The 23,935-nt window shown below is 45.0% G+C and overlaps 2 protein-coding genes across 3 annotated transcripts; both read right to left on the reverse strand.

The window, feature by feature from the left end:
• Positions 1-1,548: 1,548 nt before the first annotated feature.
• adnpb (activity-dependent neuroprotector homeobox b) lies at positions 1,549-9,061 on the reverse strand. Of its 2 annotated transcripts, none has more exons than XM_029664420.2 (4): positions 8,954-9,061; positions 6,164-6,279; positions 5,732-5,824; positions 1,549-5,595 (listed from the first exon to the last, which is right to left on the reverse strand). In XM_029664420.2, exons 2-4 carry the CDS (start codon positions 6,269-6,271, stop codon positions 2,680-2,682), a joined length of 3,117 nt encoding a protein of 1,038 aa, XP_029520280.1. In that variant the 5' UTR covers positions 6,272-6,279; positions 8,954-9,061; the 3' UTR covers positions 1,549-2,679. The 2 variants fall into 2 exon arrangements, with proteins under 2 accessions (XP_029520280.1, XP_029520279.1); XM_029664419.2 differs by lacking the exon at positions 8,954-9,061 and adding an exon at positions 8,398-8,942.
• A 2,011-nt stretch (positions 9,062-11,072) lies between these two features.
• dpm1 (dolichyl-phosphate mannosyltransferase subunit 1, catalytic) lies at positions 11,073-20,844 on the reverse strand. The gene is made up of 9 exons (XM_029665546.2): positions 20,671-20,844; positions 19,668-19,767; positions 19,522-19,555; positions 19,347-19,423; positions 19,047-19,072; positions 18,789-18,884; positions 15,182-15,250; positions 13,079-13,193; positions 11,073-12,599 (listed from the first exon to the last, which is right to left on the reverse strand). The coding sequence occupies exons 1-9, from the start codon at positions 20,799-20,801 to the stop codon at positions 12,495-12,497; spliced, it is 753 nt and encodes a 250-aa protein (XP_029521406.1). The 5' UTR covers positions 20,802-20,844; the 3' UTR covers positions 11,073-12,494.
• Between the last annotated feature and the right edge of the window lie 3,091 nt (positions 20,845-23,935).

The raw sequence follows: 23,935 nt of genomic DNA on the forward strand, positions 1-23,935 counted from the left end.
TAGCTTAGCTAACGAACTAGCTAAATCGGGGCAGAAATGACAAGGATGACACATCGATGAACCCCCAGATATGAAAACTGAGAAAGAGGTGGAGTTGGACTGTTTTTCGTGCCCAAAGTCGACCGTTAAAGCTCATTTCCTGCAATTCTACACATTTTACCATTGTTTATAACGTGTTTTTTATTTTAAATAAATCGACCTGGGGGAATCGACCTCTTCTGAATATTGGTTGTACATGTCCCCCCATCCCCTGTGGCATTTTTGCCCTATGCTTTAATAACGTCAAAAATACCTCTGCTGACTGTCCCTAACCTTTGGTGCACTTGTCTCAATGCTTGCAGTGATGTCTAACACTACAGACATTAGAGACAAAAGCGAGTCTCTAACTCCAGGGGGCGCCAGTCATAGCTCCATTTCCTCACCGCCTCACTCCCTTCCCCTCCCCCTCCCTCCCAGTCTCCCTTCCGTTCTCAGCTCCCCCTTCTCTCCCTCTCTCTCCCATTCTCCCCTCCCTCCCTTTCTCTCTCTGTCTCCCTTTCTCCGTCTTCATTCCTCACCTTCCCTCTCGCCTGTCTCCCTCCCTTTCTCACATCCTTCCCTTCCCCCCCCGCCTGCCTGCCTCCCTTTCTCCCCTCCCCCCGCTCCCTCCCCCTCTCAGTCTCCCTTCCTCCCCCTCTCTCGCTCAGTCTCCCTTCCCCCTCAATCTGCTTAGCGCTCCTGCTGCTCACAGCACTGCAGATGAGGCCTCCACGTCCCCCAGTCTGCAAGGCCTCTCTTCCAGCCTCCCCCGCCTCCCTTCAGCCTCCCCCTGCCACTCCCTCCCTCCCTCCCTCCTGCTCCTCATACCAGCATAGCAACACTGAGCAAGCCAGCAAGGGAGAGGGTGCTCTCTCTCTTTAGAGGGGCAATTTCACTCCATTTTATATCCTTCCTACCAGGAGGCAAGTGACTGTCAGCCTATCTATGGTATGAAACATAAGCACAATACACCCCCGCATTTGTAACATAATGATTTCCTCATATATAAATGATCACGACAACACAATCAAACAAAGGTAGTCAATAGGATTCAGTCATTGTGTTTTGGTTTGGCACCTGATTGATACACATAAGAGTAGATGGTGCGCCTCAACAATGGGTTAGCCTTATACACGCATTCTCTTCTGAGCCCAACTGTTGACTTCTCATCAACATCTCACCAATGGGTGCATTTAGTTCAGATACATCATTCTCCAGTCACTTTCACAGACTAGCATAGCTCACATAGCCAACATGTTTATTCTGTTCCAGGTGAAATAAAACAATTCACAAAGCATTGGAACCCCATATATTACACACCTAAACCTTGTTTAGGATTCTCTATAAATACCTGCGATAACAGGATGTCACCACCAGTGACTGTCCTGCTTGTGGGTTTCATTTGGAACAGCTGACTTGTGGTGCTACTTCTTGAAACAACAGAACACAGTCTCTGTAAAGGGGTGTGTCACATGAAAGAGAATAAGACAAAGGAAATGGGGGGGAAAAAAGGCAAGATTAGGAGAACTGTGAGAAGCACAATATAGCACTTTATTGTTCATAAGTGAAAAATGTAAAACAAAAACAAATACACAAATTGAAGATCACAAATTAAAACCCACAGAAAAGTAATTAATAGCAAATGCTCTCTCGGTTTCACAGGCGACAGCAAACATCCATTCTCGGGGGGAAAATAAGTAAAAGGTAGGTACATGAAAAGAGACAAAGAAAGTACAATCTAGACTACAAACACTGGGCTACAGAGAACAGTTGAAATGCCCCTTTACTCTAACCAAGTGGGAGGATAAAGATATGAGAAACAGTTTTTTTCAATAGAACCAAAGTTATTACTGCAAATAAAAAAGTACAATCAATCAATCGTCAGCAAAGACCGAAAAACTAAAGCAATCGATTATGTTCATTTAAATTTGCATTTATATATAGATATATTATTTAGCAAAAATGTAATGGATTTATTAAAAAAATAAACAAAAACATACAGAAAATACCAGCCACCAAAGCGACATCTATTGTCTAGCGAACCAATGTAGAACATACGAGGCTAGCTTGTATACAGAAAGAATAGCTAATATTGTATGAGTACATCTACAGCAACTTCTCTCCAAACATGTCTAAAAGACTGTACAAATATACATGAGCTATTCCTGCATGACTACATGTAACATTTGGGATAGTCTAGTTTTACTTCAAACCTTGTAACTCGTAATGACTCAAATGTTTTTGCCACACTGTAACTTGTGGCCAATTGGACAAGAATAAGTACTTATTTGAATTTTGTAGTAAAGTAAATAGAAGGCAACCCATTTCCTATCGTTTGGTGCATCTTCAGTGTTTTCTTTTTTCCCCCCTGGAGGAAAAGTTCAATCTTTGTTCACAAATCTTAAGTCACTACTAACTACTTCTCACTGCAGAGCACCTTCAACTGGCTTTTGACTTGACCAAACGCCATTGGATGGCTTGTTGAAGTGAAAAGGGAAGAAGCTCTCCTTTACACTCTCCCCTTGTTGTCCCTCATGTCACCATTGACCATTTCCAGCTCTAGAGTTTTGGTGAGGCAGAGTTGTTAGCATGGATCAAATGTTAGTAACTTATCTGTGTGCGTATAATTTGTTTATGTGTGCCTGTGTGTGTGTCCATTAGTCAGACCTGCTGCTTGCCAAGTTGGACACTTGTTTTTCCACTTTCCGGGTGTCCCAGTTTGGCAATAGCTTCCTTCCCTTTAACCTGTCTCTCCGGCAACGCCGAGGAGCCATATCCATTCTCAACATGACCCTCTTCTTCCTCCTCTGACCCATCCTCCATATCCTCTAGGTCTGAGCTGGAGTGGGCTCCTGTCCCCAACACCTCTCCCTCTGCAGCCAGCCTGTCATTACCCGTGGAATTCAGTTCTACTACTCCAGTTTCATCATCCTCTTCATCACCATCATCCGTTTCATCCTCATTGCTGTCGGAGTCAATAGCGATGGGTTCTGAGAGATACTGAGGCCCTCTCTGTTTTAAGGTGCTTTCGATTATCTTGTTTTGGTCACTCTTGGCACCACCGTTGGGCTGGGTGGTGGCACTGGCCCCACTGTCAGACCCTGCTGGCGTACCCTCCTGGAGTGTAGTACCATGGTTAGCCGCAGCTCTCTCCTCTATGCGCAGGATGGCCTGCTCAGACCGCCCGATACACGTCCTAGACGTCCGCCTCTCTAATACCTCTCCACTTTCTTTGCCCTCAGACAAGCACTCAGGGTCAAAGGTCAGTTCATGGCTGAGCCGACTGACCTCCCGCATGTTGAAGCCCAGCAACACCTTGGCCTTCTGGGTCTCACAGTCCCGCGTGCATATCCTCCTGCGGTTGGTGAAGTGGCTGGAGATGTCAGACTTCCACAACCACAGACTGGCGGCTAGCTTCTCCACCTCCCTACGCATTGGGTAGGGTTCACGGTTGAAGTACTGCGTCAGGAAGGCTTTCCGCGCCTCGTACGACTCATCCTCGTGGCCTTTGGGGTCAAGGACCAGGTTGACAGGATCGTCTGGATTCTCTACAAAAGCCGCAGAGCCCTCATGCTCTCCAGGCGGCAGCTTACGGCGCTTTGGGTCGTTAGGGTCACAGTTCTCAAAGCCAGCCCGTTTGAGGGCAGTGCCCTGAGCCTGGGAGACCCTGGGGGAGGGCGCAGGCCTGCTGTCTTGCCCATTCTGTGTCTTTCCCACACCACGGCAGTGCACCAGGTGCAGTGTGATGGTGGAGGCAGTCATGTTGCTTGTGTACACACCCAAGCAGTGGATACATTTGTAGGTGAGTTTTTTCTCCACTGGGTGCACTGTTTGGATGACCTGGTGCCTCTCTCTCAAGTGGTGTGCCAGTGCATCAGAGATGGGGCCCTTGAGGATGGAGAAGCACAGCGGGCACAGAGTCTTGCCCACGTCTTTCTTGTATGGCACGGCCGCCTGAGGTGCACTCTTGGGAGGCGAACCATCTTCGGATTCAGAGGGCATCTTTGGGGGTTGGCTGGGCACAGTCCTCTTGCCAGTTTGTGTGGAAGAGGAGGCACTCTGGGCATGGAAGGCCACTGACTCCTCTGGTGCGTCTCTCATGTTGTAGGTGGTGACAATCAGCTGGACGTTCTTGGGGTTGCCCTGCTGCAGAGTGAGGTCAAAAGTCAGAGGAGAGTCAGTGCGCGGCCCCACAGTCTCGTCCGGGTGGGACTGTCGCATGTGTGCCACAATTTTCTCCACGTCGTTGAAGGTGGCGCGGCAGTGCGGGCAGGACAGGCCGTGGATCAGCATGTGGTTGAGGAGTGTGTCGCTGGGCAGGTAGCGGTTGCAGTACAGACACTTGCTGGTGAAGTTGTGGATCTTCATGATGTAGTTGGCTACTGCAGGGACTTTCTCCGCCTTGTGCTCCTTCTCAAAGTGCGAGCTGTACACATTCTCAGGGAACAGCTCGTTGCAGATAGTGCAGATCTTCCACTTCTGGGTGTAAGACGTGCCCAGGACTGAAGTGCCCCCCTTCCCCTTGGCCGTGACTGAGGCCACTGTGGTGGCAGCTGCCTGGACCCGGGAGTTCAGCTGGGTGGGCTTGAGTGTAGACGAGGAGGAACTCACCACTATGGGGCTCCGCAAGCCACCAGGGAGGTTCTGTTTGGCAGCCTGCGAATGCTGGGGCACAGAGACCTGTGCGTTGCCGGGTAGAGTGATTCTCACCTGCTGCCCGCCTATAGAGAAGGACTGAGTGGTCCCGCTCTTTAACCCAAAAGGCCCCTGCTTCAGGTGAGACCCAGACAGGAGTCCCGTTGAGCTTAGGCCTGACTTTGGGATGACGATCCTGCTGAGCTGCTGGGTGGGAAGGGAGCGGACTCCACCCACTGTGGTGGTCACCAGCTGACCTTTGGGTCCTACACCAATGACAGTCTTTTCCCCCGGCTTGGGGGATACCATGATGACAGGCTTGACCCGTGGCACCACCACGTTTGTGTGACCAATCATGGCAGTCACCTGGTAACCAATGCGCTCGTGGTCCTCAATAACATGCTGCACGAGTGCCTCATAGGTGCGTAGCACAAAGAGGCAGCGCTTGCAGTGGATGGTGTTGCTGTTAGCATTGACATTGGTGTTGCTACTGCTGTCTGTGTTCCCTGAGCCCGCACCAGCACCGTTAGGTGTGGTCTTTTCCCCAGGCTTAATCAGGTAGGGTGCGGCCACATGCTGAAAGTGTTCTCTGTAGATGTGCTTGCGCACCACGTTGTAAAGCGGGTCCCTGTAGGTGCACTTCTTGCAGTAGTACACCGCCTGCTCGATGCTCTCTCCAGGCCTCTTGCCCAGCTGCATGCCATCCTTCAGCCCCTGCATGCCTCCGGGACCCTGTCGCACCACGTTGTTGGGCATGTGGAACAGCTTGATGTGTGTCTCCAGGGTCTTCTTGTTCCCATTGTAGGTGCAGTAGGGGCAGTTAAGCAGGATGCGGCTCTCGAAGTCCTCACTGTGGACATTGCGGAAGTGGCTCTTGTACGCTGAGAAGAACTTGGAGGAGAAGGGGCAGCCAGAACAACAGAAAGGCTTTGATCTGTACTCCTGGGAAACAAATGGAAAAGAAGACAACAGTGGTGAGTCAGCTGTTGATGTTTATCAAATGTAAATACATTGTTTATTGAAAATAAGCAGACACAATAACAATACAATGAACAGTGGGTTCCAGTGAGTCACTCACCTGGGCTTTGGTCAGTGAAGGATCCCACACACACACATCATCCCAGGTGGTGTGCTTGATGTAGAACTCATTAGGGACATAGTCTTTGTAGTCCTAAGGGGAGAGAATAACAATCACAATTAATATATACATCAATAAAAATCAAGTCAGATCGAGGTGATTTGCTAGGAGGGGTTTTAAAGGCCACAACCTTTGGGAATGTTATTATGGTTGTGGACTGGGCTTAATATAACATCAAACTGACAAAGTGACAGACATCATAAACATGAGAAATTTGACAACTCCTGCTTTGATGGCTGAAACAATGACTGATTGTTTAATGAGCTATTCATGAATGAGCTATTATTTCTTCATGTTTGAAAAACTAGTGTGGTCAAAGGCATGATTCTCATTCACAGATAATAGAACAGTAGAACTCCATGTGCTGCTCACCTCAATATGGTCTTTACAAAACTCCAGCCCGATGTCTCCCAGAACCCGCTTGACATTTCTTCTGGCTTTCCGTAAGCTGCCCAGGTTGTTGACCGGGAGCTGGAACATGCTGGCCACTTGGAGAAGGGAGGGACACAGGTGTGACTAATAGGTGAGGTCAGGTAGGTCAACATATGTACTAAGCATTGTTGTAAAGAGGGAGAGTTCCACAGACCCAACACAAAAACCTTTGTGTTATCCTGGGTGACCAAAACACACATCCCAAAGAATTACACTAGAGTTACATTAACATAATCACTGGAGTGACTAGTGCACCTATGGGGGGGAAAAGGCCACAAAAGAACCAGCTGTCTGTCAGTCACCTTTCGTCATAAAACCATCAATGGTTTTCCTCAGCAGCATTACTCATGTCTATCCATAATGGCCCTACCACCATCTTTATGTCTGTCTGGACTGATTGGTTTATTATATATTCCAGTCAACGCTAAACAATCAAAACACTGCAGAATGGATGCTCTACTCAGGTCAAAGGTCAGATAGGACAAGAAACTTTAGTGACAAGCAGCATGAGACCAAACACTCTTCCCCTATCCAGTGATGTCATAGCTCTAGGTGTATGTTCCAGAAGATGCAACTATGGTACAGTGCTGCTGAGCTGAATGTCGTCTGGCTGCCCGTCTCCCTTGCTGGCTGGGCTTACTCCCATCGCTTGTAGATGGCGCTAGAGGACAGCTCTGCCTCCATTATGTAAGGCTTCCATTGCTCTGCCTGCCCCCTTTTTGCAGCCTCTCTGCAATCACGGAATGGCGCCTCCTATTGAGTCAGCAGCAGAGCCCAACATTTACAATATGTCTGCAGTGTATTTTGGGGGGAGGGGAGTGGGGGCTGGGTGGGTAGCTGGCAGAGAATAGCCACTCTACAGCTGAGGCAAGAGGAAGAGGAGGAGAGGAAGAGGACAAAAGGAGATGGCCTAATGGGTCAAATATAGACTCATGTAACAAAAAAATCTATAAGTGTGTTCTGTCCTCAAAGTAACAATGACGACATTCCCTCTGGTCACCATAAGATCCTCCAAACTCACATTGTTTACAAAAATAAAAGTTGATTGTATCAGTCATACCCTCTTTTAGCAAACTGCCACCGATGACCATACACACACACCAAAAGGAAGAGACTTGGCATTTAAGTGGAACACCTATCTAAATGACCAAAAGATTAAATCAGGATCACCACATTGTTTCTCCTGATGGCCCCCACACAGGGACCATGGGAACATATGGTTAAATCAATAGAGTACCAGTATAAAACCAACCTCGAAGACTATGTTGACACCTTATATAAGTTGCTAGCAACATTATATCAGATAGCCATTATAATTGTGAGGTGAATAACGTGAGGTGAGTTTACTTAGCCATCTGACGTCACTTGTGTTACAACATTCAAAATCAAATGTGCGACCTGCAGATCACAACTCCTTGTCACCTATACACACACGCTGTAGACAAGTTGCTGAATGAGTCTGACTAACGTACCAGTTTGCTGCCAGCTAGATTATAACACCCCGGTTCAGTTATATTTTAAATAATGGGGGAAAAAATACCATTACATTTGATAAAGGTCAAATGTGTCTATTAACTAGGAGAGTGACGTTAGAGGAGGTTACGAGCTATCGTCTCCCTCCTTCAATTTGGCCAAAATGATGGCTTTGATTAAAGTCAATGATGAATATCGTATATGGCTATCTGGTCGACCAATGAAAGAGGATACAAATATTTCTTACACGATTAGCTACTACGTAAATCATACCTCATGGTTCTTTCTACACCTTAATAACGTCTGACTTGGTAATACTGTTACCAGAACGATAGCTGATTGCTTCCTCGCAGTCGCGAGTCACCCACCACAAAGGGAAGCGCAAGTAAAACACAGCGAGCTAGCAGCTGCTACAAGAGTACTAGAAAGGAGCCCCGCACCTCTTCAGTAGGTGCTGATTTTGAGCGCTACTCAGTGCCCAAGTTTAGCTGGCCAAAAGTGGTACAATGTCACCGACAACTTAAGATATACGGTATCATAACACTCCACGTAATATTGTTTAATTTGTTATCATCAATACATAAAGCTTAAGTCTACATTGTTCGCCGACCTTAGCTAGGAACGAATAGCGGCAACGCATCATCGTAGTTAACCCTCCTAGCTAGCGAGGTTGTATGAAAAGCGGAGTGTGACGAGTTTACCTGGTTTGAAATACGGTGGTCCCGTTGGCGTAAATGATTTCAATTACGAGAAACGGTGAGACAAATCGTTGGGCACTCTCACGTTCCCTCCTATTCCTCCAAATAAGCAGCCGGGAATAACCGCCTTGCCGTCTACTCTCCAAGCGGTCACACCACACCGCGAGGGAGCTCGACTCCTCTCTCTATCCGACACAGAGTATCCTTCTCGGATGCCGGGGATGAAGTGCCGCTGGAACTCATTTAGCTAGATAAACATCGAAAATGCCCATTGCAGGAAAATATAAAGTAGTGCTGTTTTAAATATTACGACGTAGTTACACCTAATCCAAAACTGTGTCAACTCTGTGACTGTTTACTGATAATAATGCATACCCATCTCTTCCCTATAAAGACAATACACCCATCCTAGACTATAAACTGCCCTATCCAAAATGGCGCAATTGAAAGGGCGGAAGTGACATATGTTTGATTAGCATAAAAAGCTCATTGTGATATCAAAATGAGTCGAGACTTATAAAACTAACTTACTGTGTGGTAAACAAGTCTAACCTCTTACCGTGCAAGACAGGCCTCAGATTTTGGCCTCGGTCGTTCTTCAACGTCTGTCAAATTCTATGCCTGGGGGATTGGGGTAAACAAGCTCGACCTGCAATTACCAGATTGAACCAACAGGAGGCACCCTCTAGTTGAGCGTGAACGCATGCGTTAGGACTAGCTACAACGGGCGCCCTCCCCTGCAGAGGGTCGGATGTATACAGTGCCTCAGTACCAACACAGTGCCTTTGCATTTGCCCAATGTCAGAGAGCTATGAGAACAGTAGGTGGCGCTGTTCTATGCTGGCACTTAACTCACCGGGACTACTTTCCTCAGAGATTGGGCAGCTACCAAGCCTGAGAGCATATTGTTCTGTCCATTTTAGCATGGGCCCCTTGGAGAGATTGGGGAGGGGGTGGATGGAGACCTCATCATGTGAATACTGGATTTCAATTGAGGGGTGATAGTATAACATGGCCTCCTTGGTGGTCTCTCAGCTTTTTGCTGTGCATGGCTTGTCTTCCAAGTAGAGGTATTCTCGGATCCGGACCCGAACGGACCTGAGGACAATCAGACCCGGACGGACCCGATCATTATTTAAAAGGGGGACCTAGATCCGTACCCAAACGGGTCTGGGTCTAGATCAGACCCATTGGGGCAGCACGTAGCCCAGTGGTTAGAGCATTGGACTAGTAACCAAAAGGTTGCAAGATTGAATCCCCAAGCTGACATGGTCCAAATCTGTTGTTCTGTCCCTGAACAAGGCAATTAACCCACTGGGATGTCATTGAAAATAAGAATTTGTTCTTAACTGACTTGTCTAGTTAAATAAAGGTAAAATAAATAAAAATTGGACCCGAGTGACAAAAAAAAAATATCAGCCAAGTTGCTCTTCTGGTTAATGAATAGGTCTTTAAATGCTGGCTAGGCCTTCAATATGTCAATAAATTCACCTGATTAGCGTAAAATAAATATGCTACAAGACAGAAGTCACCAACCTTTTCTAAATCAAGCTTTTATCCAAAGCTAGACCACCTCGAGTCAAAATGCAAGTCGAGACCTACCGCTCAGATTTGTTTTACAAACGTACAAACGTAAGCCTATGCAATATTAACCAATTAAAAACAGTCACGTAGCAATGAGGTTTGTGCAGTAGGCTATAGGCCCAATACATAATCAATGCATATTGGCTAAGCTTAAATTGCCCTTCCAATGTTGTTCTTTTCAGACCATTTTGCAATTATATTTCTGGACTGATTGCCTGTATCTGATGGTCAGTCTGTGGGAAGGGAGGGAGCAGTGGTGAGGATGCCTCTCACCCGAATCACCGACACTGTCCCTTCGCTGTATTTGTCCAGTCTCTCTCTCTAGTCATTGTTTTAAAAGCTTTGAAATCTCACATCAACTTTGCTGTGCATTCGAGGCTTCATTTTACAGTCTATGGAGCAAACTGTGTAGATACAGTGATCTGAGCTATGTGATGTGGCCAGTGGTAGGCCTATTACTGCACTTGATTTGCTTTTTACTGGGGAGGCGAAGTTCTACCTTCAGACACATGAAATGGTTCAAAATGGGAACACTTTGCCTTCCTGGCACTTGGGCTGCTGAATCAAGACTACCAACTGCCAAGAGTGCAACAAAAAACATATATATATAGGAACCAAGGCTTTATCGTTGGGGTTTTTAAAGAAATGTTTTGTGATTGACTAGGAATTCCATGGAGATCGGTTGGTGATCACTGCTCTAGCCGTGGTCGGGTCCATTAGCTTCAGAAACATTAGCTTCAGAAAGTTCACACCCCTTTACTTTCCCCCACAGTTTGTTGTGTTACAGCCTGAATTTAAAATGGCTTCAATTGAGATTTTGTGTCACTGGCCTACACACAATACCCCATAATATCAAAGTGGAATTACATTGACTTCAGAAAGTATTCATACCTTTTGATCATAGGAAGTAGTTTGGGGGTGGGGTTGCTTTTATATTTTTCCGGGGGGGTGCTAAGATTTATTTGTCAACTGCGCCACCGATGGCTATCTCGGTCTGCTAATAAACGACTAGTAAAGGGTCAGTGCACTACTTCGGTGATTATTCTTTTATGCTTAAATATATACAGTACCAGTCAAAAGTTTGGACACACCTACTCATTCAAGGGTTATTCTTTATTTTTACTATTTTCATTTCATTTACATTGTAGAATAATAGCGAAGACATCAAAAGTATGAAATAACATTTGGAATCATGTAGTAACCAAAGAAGTGTAAAACAAATCAAAATATATTTTATATTTGAGATTCTTCAAAGTAGCCACCATTTGCCTTGATGACAGCTTTGTACAGGCTTGGCATTCTCTCAACCAGCTTCATGAGGTAGTCACCTGGAATCAATTTCAATTAACAGGTGTGCCTTGTTAAACGTTCATTTGTGGAATTTCTTTCCTTCTTAATGCGTTTGAGACAATCAGTTGTGTTGTGACAAGGTAGGGTTGGTATACAGAAGAAAGCCCTATTTGGTAAAAGTCCACCAGAGATTTTTGGTTCCAACCGCCTTGTCTTTGTGATACGCAGAGTGTGTGAATGGATGACCTCCGCATGTGTGGTTCCCACCGTGAAGCATGGAGGAGGCGGGATGGTGTGGGGGTGCTTTGCAGGTGTCACTGTCAGTGATTAATTTAGAATTCAAGGCACACTTAACCAGAATGGCTACCACAGCATTCTGCAGCGATATGCCATCCAATCTTGCGCTTAATGGGACTATCATTTGACCCAACACACTTCCAGACTGTGTAAGGACTATTTGACCAAGAAGGAGTGCTGCATCAGATGATCTGGCATACACAATCACCCGACCTCAACCAAATTGAGATGGTTTGGGATCAGTTGGACCACAGAATGAAGGAAAAGCAGCCAACAAGTGCACAGCATATGTGGGAACTCCTTAAAGACTGTTGGAAAAGCATTCCTCGTTAAGCTGGTTGAGAGAAAAATATAGGAAAATGTAGAAAAACCCTTGAATCAGTAGGTTTTCTAAAACTTTTGACTGGTAGTGTAAACCCACCAAAATATGAAAGTAATGAACAGAAAGGAGTTAATCAATCTACAATAATACATAGGAAGAAGCTTGATGCTTCAACATCTTTATGTATGATTGGAGATCCATCTGAAGCAGAGGCAGTGAAGAATGAATATTTTAATGTAATACTTTCTGTGCTTTGACTTGTCAATAATCAACTACTCATAGAAAGGAGCATAGTCTGTCCATTTCCCCTTCTCATTTTTATCAGTGACATAGTGCAGTTTAGCCCCCCCCCCCCCCCCCCCAGTTTTAAAGTAAATTTCCTGTAATCCTAAACATTTTGCCATGGCTTATGAAGTGTTCACTTGCTATCTTCCCCAACCAAAATAAAAGTTTGTTTGATGCTCCCTAAAGCTTGGGGCCCCAGCCTCACGTGTGCTGTGGGGGTGCGTCCTACGCTACTGATTTTGATGTAGGTTCATTACTGCATTGAAGGCCATGACTGAAAAACTAAAAAGCAGTGCTGAGTCCAAACCTAGAGCATCATAAATCATGTTGTCGCGAAGAGAGTAAGCAGTCCTTTCAGGAACGACACTATTTCATTTCCTCCCAGTTTAGACTCCCCATAAACACGATCCACAAACGAAATTGGAACCTGTTTGGAAGAAGGAAAACTATAGTTAAAGGGATAGATTGGATTTTGGCAATGAAGAGTCAGATGAACTCCAGGATACCATTTGTATGTATCTGCCTCCAGTATGAAGAAAGTTAAGAGGTAGTGTACCCATATACTTCCAGTCATTGCGCTAACGCTAGTTAGCAATTGTACACAAGATAGCAACTTCCTTCAAACTGCACGCAGAGACATAAAAATGGTACTCACAAGTTAATCTGGCTGTGGGAAAGTAGATAAAACTCTAACTAAGCTACATACAACCTATTGACATGATTAACATAACTTCATTTATTTGGGTGAAAACATATACAACAGATGTATTCCCAGAGGATAGCATTTAAAAGTATTAATTAAAACACTGTGTCCAAATGTGGTCCTCGACGGTAAAAACAAATAAAACATCCCATGATTAAGAAACTAAACAAAATGACACAAACCCCCCCCAAAAAAGGCCTCACCTCTCCAATGGTGTAGTTCAGCTGTCTAGCACGGACAATCATCTCCATCTGAAAGACGTAGCCTTTGGACACACACCTCTCCACCAGTCTCTCCAGTACCTCCTTCTTGTAAAGCCTGAGATCACCATGCATAAAAAACAAAACAGTGAGATAACACACACTGGCACACTAAGGAAGATAAAGGAAGATGTACCAGTATGTAAGTACAGTTGAAGTCGGAAGTTTACATACACCTTAGCCAAAGACATTTAAACTCAGTTTCACAATTTCTGACATTTAATCCCAGTAAAAATTCCCTGTTTTAGGTCAGTCAGGATCACCACTTGATTTTAAGAATGTGAAATGTCAGAATAATATTAGAGATAATTATTTATCACATTCCCAGAGGGTCAGAAGTTTACATACACTCAATTAGTATTTGGTAGCATTGCCTTTAAATTGTTTAACTTGGGTCAAACATTTCGGGTAGCCTTCCACAGGCTTCCCACAATAAGTTGGGTGAATTTTGGCCCATTCCTTCTGACATTGCTGGTGTAATGGAGTCAGGTTTGTAGGCCTCCTTGCTCGCACACGCTTTTTCAGTTCTGCCCACAAATTTTCTATAGGCTTGAGGTCAGGGCTTTGCAATGGACACTCCAATACCTTGACTTTATTTCCCTTAAGCCATTTTGCAAATACTTTGGAAGTATGCTTGGGATCATTGTCTATTTGGAAGACCCATTTGCGACCAAGCTTAAACTTCCTGACTGATGTCTTGAGATGTTGCCTCTCCTATTCTCGCTATACACCGAGTCACTTGGGTCTGTCATAACCTCACATGGTCTCTCCTATCATTGCTATGCAGACGACACACAATTAATCTTCTCCTTTCCCCCTTCTGATGACCAGGTGGCGAATCGCATCTCTGCATGTCTGGCAGACATATCAGTGTGGATGACGGATCACCACCTCAAGCTGAACCTCGGCAAGACGGAGCTGCTCTTCCTCCCGGGGAAGGACTGCCCGTTCCATGATCTCGCCATCACGGTTGACAACTCCATTGTGTCCTCCTCCCAGAGCGCTAAGAACCTTGGCGTGATCCTGGACAACACCCTGTCGTTCTCAACTAACATCAAGGCGGTGGCCCGTTCTTGTAGGTTCATGCTCTACAACATCCGCAGAGTACGACCCTGCCTCACACAGGAAGCAGCGCAGGTCCTAATCCAGGCACTTGTCATCTCCCGTCTGGATTACTGCAACTCGCTGTTGGCTGGGCTCCCTGCCTGTGCCATTAAACCCCTACAACTCATCCAGAACGCCGCAGCCCGTCTGGTGTTCAACCTTCCCAAGTTCTCTCACGTCACCCCGCTCCTCCGCTCTCTCCACTGGCTTCCAGTTGAAGCTCGCATCCGCTACAAGACCATGGTGCTTGCCTACGGAGCTGTGAGGGGAACGGCACCTCAGTACCTCCAGGCTCTGATCAGGCCCTACACCCAAACAAGGGCACTGCGTTCATCCACCTCTGGCCTGCTCGCCTCCCTACCACTGAGGAAGTACAGTTCCCGCGCAGCCCAGTCAAAACTGTTCGCTGCTCTGGCCCCCAATGGTGGAACAAACTCCCTCACGACGCCAGGACAGCGGAGTCAATCACCACCTTCCGGAGACACCTGAAACCCCACCTCTTTCAGGAATACCTAGGATAGGATAAAGTAATCCTTCTCACCCCCCCTTAAAAGATTTAGATGCACTATTGTAAAGTGGCTGTTCCACTGGATGTCTTAAGGTGAACGCACCAATTTGTAAGTCGCTCTGGATAAGAGCGTCTGCTAAATGACTTAAATGTAAATGTAAATGTAATATATATATATATATATATATATATATCTCAACATAATCCCTCCTCATGATGCCATCTATTTTGTGAAGTGCACCAGTCCCTCCTGCAGCAAAGTACCCCCACACCATGATGCTGCCACCCCCATGCTAGCCATAAAATATTTGTGGAGTGGTTGAAAAACGAGTTTTAATGACTTCAACCTAAGTGTATGTAAACTTCCGACTTCAACTGTAGGTGTGATTGCTGTGCCTGCTGTTCTTCACACCTATTTACATTTAGCCCCTTACCTGAAGCTGCCAGTCAGGTCTGATGCCCCAGGTCTCAGCAGCACCTGTGTGACATAGTTCGCTCCCCGACTGTTAGAGAGGGAGGGACACACACAGACGAGAGTTTAATACTTGCCTTCTGTATAAGCTGAATAAATGACGGCCAACAACCTACACTACCATTCAAAAGTTTGGGGTAAATTAGAAATGTCCTTGTTTTTTTGTTTTTTTTAAAAAGCACATTTTTATTCCATTAAAATAACATCAAATTGATCAGAAATACAGTGCAGACATTGTTAATGTTGTAAATGACTATTGTAGCTGGAAACAGCTGAATGGAATATCTACATAGGTGTACAGAGGCCCATTATCAGCAACCATCACTCCTGTGTTCCAATGGCATGTTGTGTTAGCTAAACCAAGTTTAGCATTTTAAAATGCTAATTTATCATTAGAAAACCATTTTGCAAAAGATCTGTCCTTCTTTAGACTAGTTGAGTATCTGGAGCATCAGCATTTGTGGGTTTGATTATCAAATCAAAGTTTATTTGTCACGTGCGCCAAATACAACAGGTGTAGACCTTACAGTGAAATGCTTACTTACAGGCTCTAACCAACAGTGCAATTTCTAAGTTAAAAAAAGGTATTAGATGAACAATATATAAGTAAAGAAATGAAAACAACTGTAAAAAAGACAGTGAAAAATTACTGTAGCGAGGCTCTATGCAGTAGAGAGGCTATAACAGTAGCGAGGCTATATACATGCACCGGTTAGTCGAGCTGATTGAGGTAGTATGTACATGTAGGTATGGTTAAAGTGACTATGCATATATGATAAACAGAGAGTAGCAGCAGCGTAAATGAGGGGTTGTGGGGGGGGAACACAATGCAAATAGTCTGGGGTAGCCATTTGGTTACCTGTTCAGGAGTCTTATGGCTTGGGGGTAAAAACTGTTGAGAAGCCTTTTGTTCTTAGACTTGGCATTCCGGTACCGCTTGCCATCCGGTAGTAGAGAGAACAGTCTATGATTAGGGTGGCTGGGGACTTGGACAATTTTTAGGGCCTTCCTCTGACACCGCCTGGTGTAGAGGTCCTGGATGGCAGGCAGCTAAGCCCCAGTGATGTACCGGGCCGTACGCACTACCCTCTGTAGTGCCTTGCGGTCGGAGGCCGAGCAGTTGCCATACCAGTCAGTGATACAACCAGTCAGGATGCTCTCGATGTTGCAGCTGTAGATCCTTTTGAGGATCTGAGGACCCATACCAAATATTTTTAGATTCCTGAGGGGGAATAAGCTTTGTCATGCCCTCTTCACAACAATCTTGGTATGTTTGGACCATTCTAGTTTGTTGGTGATTTGGACACCAAAGAACTTAAACTCTCAAACTGTTCCATTATCAGCCCCGCCGATGAGAATGGGGGCGTGCTCGGTCCTCCTTTTCCTATAGTCCATAAACATCTCCTTTGTCTTGGTTACATTGATGGATAGGTTGTTATTCCGGCACCACACGGCCAGGTCTCTGACCTCCTCCATATAGGAGGTCTCGTCGTTGTCGGTGATCAGGCCTACCACTGTTGTGTCGTCAGCAAACTTAATGATGGTGTTGGAGTCGTGCCTGGCCACGCAGTCGTGGGTGAACAGGGAGTACAGGAGGGAACTGAGCACGCACCCCTGAGGGGCTCCAGTGTTGAGGATCAGCGTGGCAGATGTGTTGCTACCTACCCTTACCACCTGGGAGCGTCCCGTCAGTAAGTCCAGGATCTAGTTGCAGAGGGAGGTGTTTAGTCCCAGAATCCTTAGCTTAGTGATGAGCTTTGAGGGTACTGTGGTGTTGAACGCTGAGCTGTAGTCAATGAATTGCATTCTCACGTAGGTGTTCCTTTTGTCCAGGTGGGAAAGCGCAGTGTGGACTGCAATAGAGATTGCATCACTTGTGGATCTGTTGGGGCGGTATGCAAATTGGAGTGGGTCTAGGGTTTCTGGGATAATGGTGTTGATGTGAGCCATTACCAGCCTTTCAAAGCACTTGGTCAACATGGGTGTGGAAGTGAATGCTACGAGTCTGTAGTCATTTAGGCATGTTGCCTTAGTGTTCTTGGGCACAGGGACTATGGTGGTCTCCTTGAAACATGTTGGTATTACAGACGCAATCAGGGACATGTTGAAACTGTCAGTGAAGAAACCTGCCAGTTGCTCAGCACATGCCCGGAGCACACATCCTCGTAATCCGTCTGGCCCCGCAGCCTTGTGAATGTTTATCTGTTTAAAGATCTTACTCAAATCGGCTACGGAGAGTGTGATCACACAGTCGTCCGGAACAGCTGATGCTCTCATGCATGCCTCAGTGTTGCTTGCCTCAAAGCGAGCATAGGAGTGATTTAGCTCGTCTGGTTGGCTTGTGTCACTGGGCAGCTGGCGGCTGTGCTCCCCTTTGTAGTCTGTAATAGTTTGCAAGCCCTGCCACATAAGACGAGCGTCGGAGCCGGTGTAATACGATTCAATCTTAGCCCTGTATTGACGCTTTGCCTGTTTGCCGGAGTTCCTCTGTCCAGTGTCTGTGTTCTTTTGCCCATCTTAATCTTTTCTTTTTATCGGCCAGTCTGAGATATGGCTATTTCTTTGCAACTCGGTGTAACGGCGTTCTTCGTTTGTTGAAAGAAAGTCGGACCGAAATGCAGCATGGTGGTTACTCATGTCTTTAATGAATGAAATGACGATACATGAAATAACTGAATAAACAAAACAACAAACGGAACGCGAAACTTATTACAGCCTATCTGGTGAACACTACACAGAGACAGGAACAATCACCCACGAAATACGAAGTGAAACCCAGGCTACCTAAATACGGTTCCCAATCAGAGACAACGAGAATCACCTGACTCTGATTGAGAACCGCCTCAGGCAGCCAAGCCTATACAACCCCCTACTCAGCCGCAATCCCAAATACTACAAACCCCAATACGAAAATACAATATATAAACCCATGTCACACCCTGGCCTGACCAAATAAATAACGAAAACACAAAACACTATGACCAAGGCGTGACACTCGGATCCCGGAGTCACCTCTTCACTGTTGACGTTGAGACTGGTGTTTTGCAGGTACTATTTAATGAAGCTGCCAGTTGAGAACTTGTGAAGAGTTTCTCAAACTAAATACTCTAATGTACTTGTCCTCTTGCTAGAATAGACTGAAGAGTTTTAGAAGAAAGTTCTTTGTTTCTGGCCATTTTAAGCCTTTAATCGAACCCACAAATGCTGACGTTCCAGATACTCAACTAGTCTAAAGGCCCGAAAAACAGTTTTCAGCTGTGCAAACATAATTGTAAAATGGTTTTCTAAAGATAAATTAGCCTTTTAAAATTATAAACTTGGATTAGCTAACACAACATGCCATTGGAACACCGGAGTGATGGTTGCTGATTATGGGCCTCTGTACACCTATGTAGATATGCCTATGTAGATATTCCATAAAAAAATCTGCCATTTCCAGCTACAATAGTAATTTACAACATAATGGACAATTTTTTTTATTTTCTTTCAAAAACAAGGACATTTCTAAGTGACCCCAAACTTTTGAATGGTAGTGTAGATGTAGCAGACGGGAGTGCCCCTGCAGTCACCTGATGAGTTTCCTGCGCAGGTCCCATCCGTACACGCCCCCATCTCCTCTGTATCGGGTGCCTGACACAAGGTCATACCCGCCTTCCCTCTGTTTCCTTGGAGACAAACACATTCACATCAGTTACTTGGTAACAGATGATCACATGGTAGAGATGTAGATTGCTAGCAGACATACTATATTCTGAATTCTACGTTCTACATTTCCCCCCAAAATATACACATTCACATTTTGCGATGAATTAAAATAGATGACTTACTTTATGAATTCTGGAATAAATTTAGGCTGCAAGGAAAGATAATTGTATGTATTTTAGGATGTATGCATTCAAAGGATTTCATAAAAGATTATCCTGGCAATGAAGCATGTTGATACAAATATCCAACCAAGCAATGTGTAACACCACAAGTAACCTCTTGATTAGAAAAAGGGACTAGAAAATAGTCTGTTCTTGGAAACATTTTAAAATGGTTATTATTGTATGTACAGGGTCCGGTGCCATTATCCCAACCTGCTTCTCTGATACTGTATTGTCCAGAGATACAGGAGATACACTCACATGATGGGAGAGGTCTGCATCCATTATGAATACATAGTTCCCTCTGGCATGTTTAATGCCATGGATGTAGGCAGTTCCTGAATGCAGAATTAAAAGGACATTACCTGACATGTGTACCTGAGATAGTGTTCAATAACACTGTGTTCACTCTGATGAATGAGTATGTGACACTTACCTAACCCTAGTTTCTTTGCTCTTGGTCGAAGGAGCTGAAAAATAACCACAAAGAGCAGAGAGTGAATGAGTGTCTTGCTTTGCCAGCAGGTACGTGAATGTTAAAGTATATACAAAAATAACAACTAATCTATTAAATTCACTTACTATCTTGTCCTCTCCGTATATCTTCTGCAGTTGTTCTGCCACCTCAAGTGTCCCATCTGGACTTCCATCATCAATGACAATAATCTCGTACTCGTATCCACTGTGAATAAGTAAAAAGGCGTTTCAACCCATCACACAACAAATGCTAATCTGACATTTGATGAAAACAGGGACTTTACAATGAGCTCTATCATAGTTCCAGTTACAGCTTGAATTTCAGTCAGTCTTTCAAATATGCAATATCTGTTCAAATGTGAGTTATATGCTATATTCTTATAAAGGTACAATCTGCAAAATGTTATTGCAGTCTTTGATGTCTATGGAGTACAATGTTGCATGTTTACATCATTACTTGGCCCATCCACAACTGCCTTTTGTTGTTATGAAGACCGCAGAGGTAAAACAGCTGAAATAAGCTCATAGAAGTATTTATATAAGTCATATTACACACACACACACACACACAAACAAAGAGGGTATGTCATTAGCTGAAATAATCAATGAGCGACTGGTAATCACAGCAACAGATGGGTGGGTATAATTTGTGATACGTTCCAACAGGAATCTGTTCCAAAAACTTAGTAAATACAAAGTTGTATAGTGGCAGAATAAGATACCGGGTAGGGAATGGGCTATCTCATTAAGTTTTTCACTCACCACGTTTATTCCCGAAAAATGTCTGTTCTCACTCTGGTAGCCTATGGGCAAACATTAAGAATAAACTACGTGGTAAATTTATGCCTATTCGGCACCTAGTTAGCTAGGTGAATTGATCATGCTACTTTGGATGCGTTGTTTGTTGATAACCTTATACTTTAGACGTTTTAGGAACAGATTCCTGTTGGAACGTTCCACAAATTATACCCACCCGCAACAGATTGCAAAAGTAAGCCATTGACGATCCCAATGAGGGCTGTCCCCTCTTGGCAAATCTGATTTTAGTGACAGTTTATCACTGACATCTTGTCACACACTCCGGACAACATCATCTGAAATGATCTACCTTTCACCGAAGTATTTTACCAATAGCCACACAATAAGCGGTAGATTCTCTCGTTCATTGTAAGTGGGCAACAACACCGAGTATTTATCACCATCTCCCCGGCTTTGCTGTGAACCTTTTCGGCTTGCCATGTTGGTTGGAATGTTGTTGAGCCGGATGCGATGCGAGTGCGTTGTAAAATATTTACCCGTGCAACAAATTCTTCACTATTTGGTTCCTAATAATATACATACCACTAGGTGGCGCCACATACAGTAGTTATAAATATATTTGACTGTACGGGATTTCTTCCTCTTCTTTGGCATTGGGTTGGCGGATCGCATCCAACGTTCAATGTGCATACATCACTACCTACTGTACTGGAGGGTGAGGCCAGTCACAGACTAACTACATTAAATGGTCTTCATTAGTCATGTTCCTCTAACAAAGTGAAATAGAGCCCTAGACACCACTTCCTTCCCCCCACTACGCCACCCAAACCCCAAACCCGTCCAGCCTCTCTAACCCTTTCACACAATCTCTTCCCATCTACATCATACAATTCACAAAATATCAACCGTTTCCTCCACTAAACACTCATCACACAGACCTGTTTCATGTCTCCCTATCATCCACAACGTGGCATTCAAACCTGTGTGCCTAAACTGTAGTCTACTCCACACAACTTCCTCTCGCCTACATCACATGCTCCTTTACTCACCTATATCGAAATGCAATATCATTGTCTCCCCTTACTACCAGCATCCCACTCCATTTGCCAAAGACTGAGCCTTTTTGTCCGGATCAAGGACTTGACTTCCCTGCGGCCCAGTTGACCTGAATATCTACCCCCTCTCTCCTCACTGCACTCTCAGCCACCACATCGACCTTCTCATTACCCTTCACACCCACATGGGCGGGAACCCTACAAAAGTTTACCACCACTCCATCCTCTCCAACAGCACTATCATCTCCACAAACAAGTCTCCCCTATCCGACCTGCCCATCTTCACACTGCTCAACACTGCAGCCGAATCAGAGCAGATCACCACTCTGAGTGGTTTCACCTCCTCCACCCATCTCAAACCGAGAATCATGGCCATCAACTCTGCTGCATACACTAACACATAATCAGTTAACCGCTTACATGCACTAACATTGAAATCTGGGATATACACCCCTGTGCCCATCCGACCACTGACTGGATCCTTTCAACCATCTGAATCCTTAAAAACGAATAAAAACGATGATCTATATATCTCTCTAAAAGACATCTCACGTCCTTACTCCATTCTCTCCTGCCCTCAATCATGTCCACACCTACATTTGTTTTGGAACAGCCAAGGAGGAACGTTCCCCAATGCAATTGCCGGCCCTATCTCTCTCTCCCCCAGTCCATATTCTACCACCTTCTGCCTGATTGTCCACCCGTATGCCCTCTGCTTAACACCTCCTCGCTCCCAGCATTCCCCAGTTGACGTGACCACAGGATGTCCTTCTGAACTCCCTTTCAACCTCGCCCAGTATGCTAATGTTTGTCCCGCTTTATCCTCAGTGGCAGTTCCCCACTATCTACCTGCAATGCCTCAACAGGTGTTGTCCTGAAGGACCTACACACACAATCTCAGGGCCCTTTCCATGCACCGTAGTACCGTTTTGGCTGCCGACCCTTATACAAAGCAAACATAATCCAAAGATGACCTAATCACATCTCTGGGTTGCTCCTCTTTTCAGTTCGCTGCAGCTGGCGACTGGAACGAGCTGCAACAAACACTCAAATGGGACAGTTTCATCTCAATCTCTTCATTCAAAGACTCAATCATGGACACTCTTACTGACAGTTGTGACTGCTTTGCGTGGTGTTGTCTCTACCTTTTTGCCCTTTGTGCTGTTGACCAATAATATTTGTACCTTGTTTTGTGCTGCTACCATGTTGTTGTCATGTTGTGTTGCTGCCATGCTGTGTTGTCATGTGTTGCTGCCTTGCTATATGCTGTCATCTTAGGTCTCTCTTTATGTAGTGTTGTGTTGTCTCTCTTGTCGTGATGTGTGTTTTGTCCTATATTCATATATTTTTATTTTTAATCCCAGCCTCCGTCCCCGCAGGAGGCCTTCTGTCTTTTGGTAGGCCGTCATTGTAAATAAGAATTTGTTCATAACTGACTTGCCTAGTTAAATAAAGGTTAAATTAAATTAAAATCCATGTCTGGAACATATATAACAGTGTTTGTCTTTCCGACCACCAATCATATCCTGCCACTGCCCTTATGAGGTTCAGCACCTTCCAGCACTTCATTTCAATATACTCAACATGGCTCTTCCACGTAGAGCCTCTCATCAAACCACATACCTAAATACTTAAACTCAGACACCCTACCTATATTCTGACTGTATATTTTCAGCCTAACATCTTTAACCTTCCTCCTAGAAAACACCATAAAGCAGGACTTGGACACAGACATCCTAAACCCTCATGTTTGAGTCCAATCTTCCACAACTCCCACACTTTCTTGCATCTTCATTACATATTCACATTCCCACCTCTCTTCCATAGAGCCCCATCATCAGCATACAAGGCCACACCCACTCCCTGTCCCACGTCCTCTAATATGTCATTTATCAGCAGGGTGAACAACATCTGACTAACCACACTTCCCTGGGGAGTACCATTGTCCACTTCTAACAGCATTGACAATTCTGACCCACCTAACACCCGTATGACTCGATCTAACAAGTCCATGATCCAGTAATACAGACGTCCCCCAATGCACTCAGCTTGATCAACAACCCTTCCCTCCACATGCTATCATAAGCTTTGTCAATGTCAAAATACACAACAGTCATCACCTATTTTATTGTCAGGGCCTCGGCTACTAACTGTCACCAGGGCATCCATGCCCTGGTATCCATCCACCCACTCTGTGCTACGCTCATCAAACCCCTAATTTCCAAGAAATACATCATCCTACTCACTATCATCTTTTCCATCAACTTACACGTTGGATGTCAGTGCGATAGGCCTATAACTGTCCGCCCGGGATCTTTACCTGGTTTTACATACGTCAACACCACCGTACGTTTCCACCCAGCAGGTATCACCCCGTCATCCACACCTACCAAAAAACGACCCAAAAATGTATAAATCAATTCAATCAAAAAGCTTTTTTGTTACATTTTGTTTTTACAGATCTGATCACTACACAGGCTCAAGGGGAACCTGGGAGGGCGGCTCTTCCGGTGCCAGTACCCTGAAGTCCCAAAATCATTTCTGCCACAGCCACAATAA

Source organism: Oncorhynchus nerka, linkage group LG7, assembly GCF_034236695.1.
Source record: "Oncorhynchus nerka isolate Pitt River linkage group LG7, Oner_Uvic_2.0, whole genome shotgun sequence".
In the NCBI taxonomy this organism is placed as follows: domain Eukaryota; kingdom Metazoa; phylum Chordata; class Actinopteri; order Salmoniformes; family Salmonidae; genus Oncorhynchus; species Oncorhynchus nerka.